Here is a 2,626-nt window from a genome sequence, read left to right as displayed (position 1 = left end):
CTTCCATTGTCTTCCCTCTCGTCTACAGACACCACAGACCCTGATACCAGCCTTGGGAGCTCAGCCACTGGCTCTACTTCACCTACAGAAGCCATCCTGCATTCTTTTGCAAAGTGCCAGCCCCACCCACTTATACGCGAGCCCGGTTTGTCCTAATGCGCATGCGTGGTATTGAAAATTTTCGCGGGAAATCCAATAATCATGGCGGGCAGAGAACTGGAAAGTACAGTTCTTATTTTCTTTTCTGTTCATTTATTTGTCGTAGGATTTATGCGAGAGAGAAAAAGAGCATACGATAAGAATAATCTAAAAGAGGCTGCCTCCATATGTAACAATATAGGGCTCTACTACAGTCAGATTGGTCAGTGACCACACCTCCTCTTAATTAACCCTATTAACTCAATAGGTAATCACCACAAGGCGTTAAAGTATCATATCGAAGAGCGTCAACTCTCGGAGAGTATCAACGATAAACTGGGTGTGGCAGTAGGTCATCGTAAAGTGGGGGAGTGTCTTGCTGAGCTCGGCAGGTTCTCCGAGTCTCTGAAAGAAGAGGAACAGTATCTCAATTTAGTGGAAGACCTACAGAGTGGAGAAGAGATACAAAGAGCTTATGCTACCATCGGGAAAATATGGTTAATTAAAATTACTGGTGGAATCAAATTTTGTGCTTTAAAAATTGATATCATTAAGCCACAAAATTTGAAGCCCATTAAAATCTCCAGTAATTTACATATACATGTATTTTACAAATTAGGTATGAGAGGTACAAAGAAGGTGATGGGGAGGAGTCAGTAGGTGTGGCCAAATACTTAGACAAAGCCAGTCAGGCATACGTACTAGCCCTCAAAGCTTGTGATGGTTTAGCGGGCGTGGTTACTGAGAAAGAACTTCACGAAATGAAAGGACGGCTTTATCTTAACTTGGGCCTTGTAGCTGAGGATAATAAAGACTTGGAATCTGCTGAAAAGCATTACGAAGAAGCTTGTTCTTTATCAAAGTGGGTGTGGTCAATCAAATATTTAACTCTTTCTTTTTTAGAAAGTGCGACTGTCATAAACTGACTTGGCAAAGTTTGTTTAATTTAGCTGGTATTCTAATTAGTGCCCGTACACCGAACCGTGCCCTTGTTGTACTAGAAGAGAGTCTGAGGTTTTCTGAAAAGAGCAAAATCAAACACGATAGATCGGTGACACTCTTTCAGATTGCCATGGTAACTAATAATCATTCCATTTTATAAGTGATAGATATACATGTTCTTGTCCACCAGGTGTACATTAAGCTCGTTGATTTTCAAAATGCAAAGAAATATCTGAAGTTAACATTAAAAGCATCAGATGAAGATTGGCCTGATGATGAATACCAGCAACTAATAAAGAAATATAAACTGGGTCAGTTTATATTAATAATAATAAAAAGATTATCTACTCTTGATAGTAAGAACTAGAAGAATGTAAAACATTAACTGGGGTTTGTCCTTCATTAGATGTACATGTACAAGCAAACAATCCTCCTTTGCCAGTAATGGCTTCACCCAAATAATGACATTAAACTATATTACATTAACAATTATCATTGTTAGTGTGGTATGTGTTTATTTATTTTATTCTTTTTAGTTAATAAGATATTATCACTCAGTGAGTCAGTTACTGCTGAAGGAGTCTATGATGATGTTAGGGAGAAGATTAAAGTGTATGACAGACTGGGGGACATGTGTGCCAATAAAGAGTATCAGTTTTATGAAGCAGCTGTCAAATTTTATCAGAAAGAGGTGACTTTTACTTCTCTTTTGGGTTAAAATTTTAAATTTAAAATGCTCTTTCTCTCTCCAGCTGCAGTTAGCTGAGGTGCATGGTTTTGAAATGAAGGATATCTCGAGGATATATTTCTCAATTGCAGAGACATATTGCGACAACGGACAGTACAAGGAATCTCTTGAATATCATCAGAAAGAACTACAAATGTGGCAAGGTCACCCATCTGAAGTGAGCAATGATGTCACATGATGTAAAGTGATGTCATCACTGATGTAAAATGATGCAATAATGAGTGTGTCATTTGCAGGAGGCCTGTAGCTGGGCTAACATGGCTAGAGTATATGAATCTTCTAATGATGTAAAGAAGGCAATTCAAGCGTACCACACTGCGATTGAACTAGCATCATCTGTCAATGATTATAAATCACTAGTGAGTATGTGAAACGTATTTATTTTATATTTTCTTATTTTTCTTCAGATAGATACTTATGATTCATTGGTATCATACTGTACTAATACTCCCGATCTTGAGGGACAGACTGAGAAGTATCAGGAAAAACTTGATACTTTACTAGCTGAGCACCCTGAACTAGAGCGACCAATCAAAATGGAGGGATCAGAAGAGACCACGCCCCTTGATAGTGAAGACTTAAGGGAGGAGCTTGTCCTGTCATTGTCAGGTATTGCTGACTTGGCAAAAATGAAAGTATTTTTTTTCTTATTTTTAGAATCAGAAGTAGAGGAAGAGGAAATTGGTTTAGTTGACCACACCCACCAAACGAGACAGTTAAGAGGTATGGCAGTTCGCAGGAAAGCCAAAGTTAGTTTCAAGGAAGTACCAAACTTTGTGGCCCAAAATTTCTAATGAT

General features: G+C 38.3%; 1 protein-coding gene across 1 annotated transcript; it reads left to right on the top strand.

Annotated features, from left to right (window-relative positions):
* The first annotated feature begins 136 nt into the window (after positions 1-136).
* Positions 137-2,622, top strand: LOC105315724 (tonsoku-like protein). The gene is made up of 11 exons (XM_011410462.2): positions 137-223; positions 266-361; positions 407-635; positions 758-1,000; positions 1,042-1,213; positions 1,271-1,391; positions 1,617-1,771; positions 1,833-1,985; positions 2,065-2,187; positions 2,236-2,437; positions 2,486-2,622. The coding sequence occupies exons 1-11, from the start codon at positions 202-204 to the stop codon at positions 2,620-2,622; spliced, it is 1,653 nt and encodes a 550-aa protein (XP_011408764.2). The 5' UTR covers positions 137-201.
* The last annotated feature ends 4 nt before the right edge of the window (positions 2,623-2,626 follow it).

This window comes from Amphimedon queenslandica, unplaced genomic scaffold (assembly GCF_000090795.2).
Source record: "Amphimedon queenslandica unplaced genomic scaffold, v1.1 AMPQUscaffold_8549_Cont19507, whole genome shotgun sequence".
Classification (NCBI taxonomy): domain Eukaryota; kingdom Metazoa; phylum Porifera; class Demospongiae; order Haplosclerida; family Niphatidae; genus Amphimedon; species Amphimedon queenslandica.
Note: the sequence above shows the minus strand (reverse complement) of the source record. Positions and strands in the feature narration are given on the sequence as shown.

Coding starts and splice junctions, on each gene's coding strand:
- LOC105315724 (XM_011410462.2), top strand. CDS start 202: ATGGCGGGCAGAGAACTGGAAA. Junction 1,392..1,616: donor AATAAAGAAATATAAACTGG/GTCAGTTTATAT, acceptor TATTCTTTTTAG/TTAATAAGATATTATCACTC. Junction 1,986..2,064: donor GGCAAGGTCACCCATCTGAA/GTGAGCAATGAT, acceptor TGTCATTTGCAG/GAGGCCTGTAGCTGGGCTAA.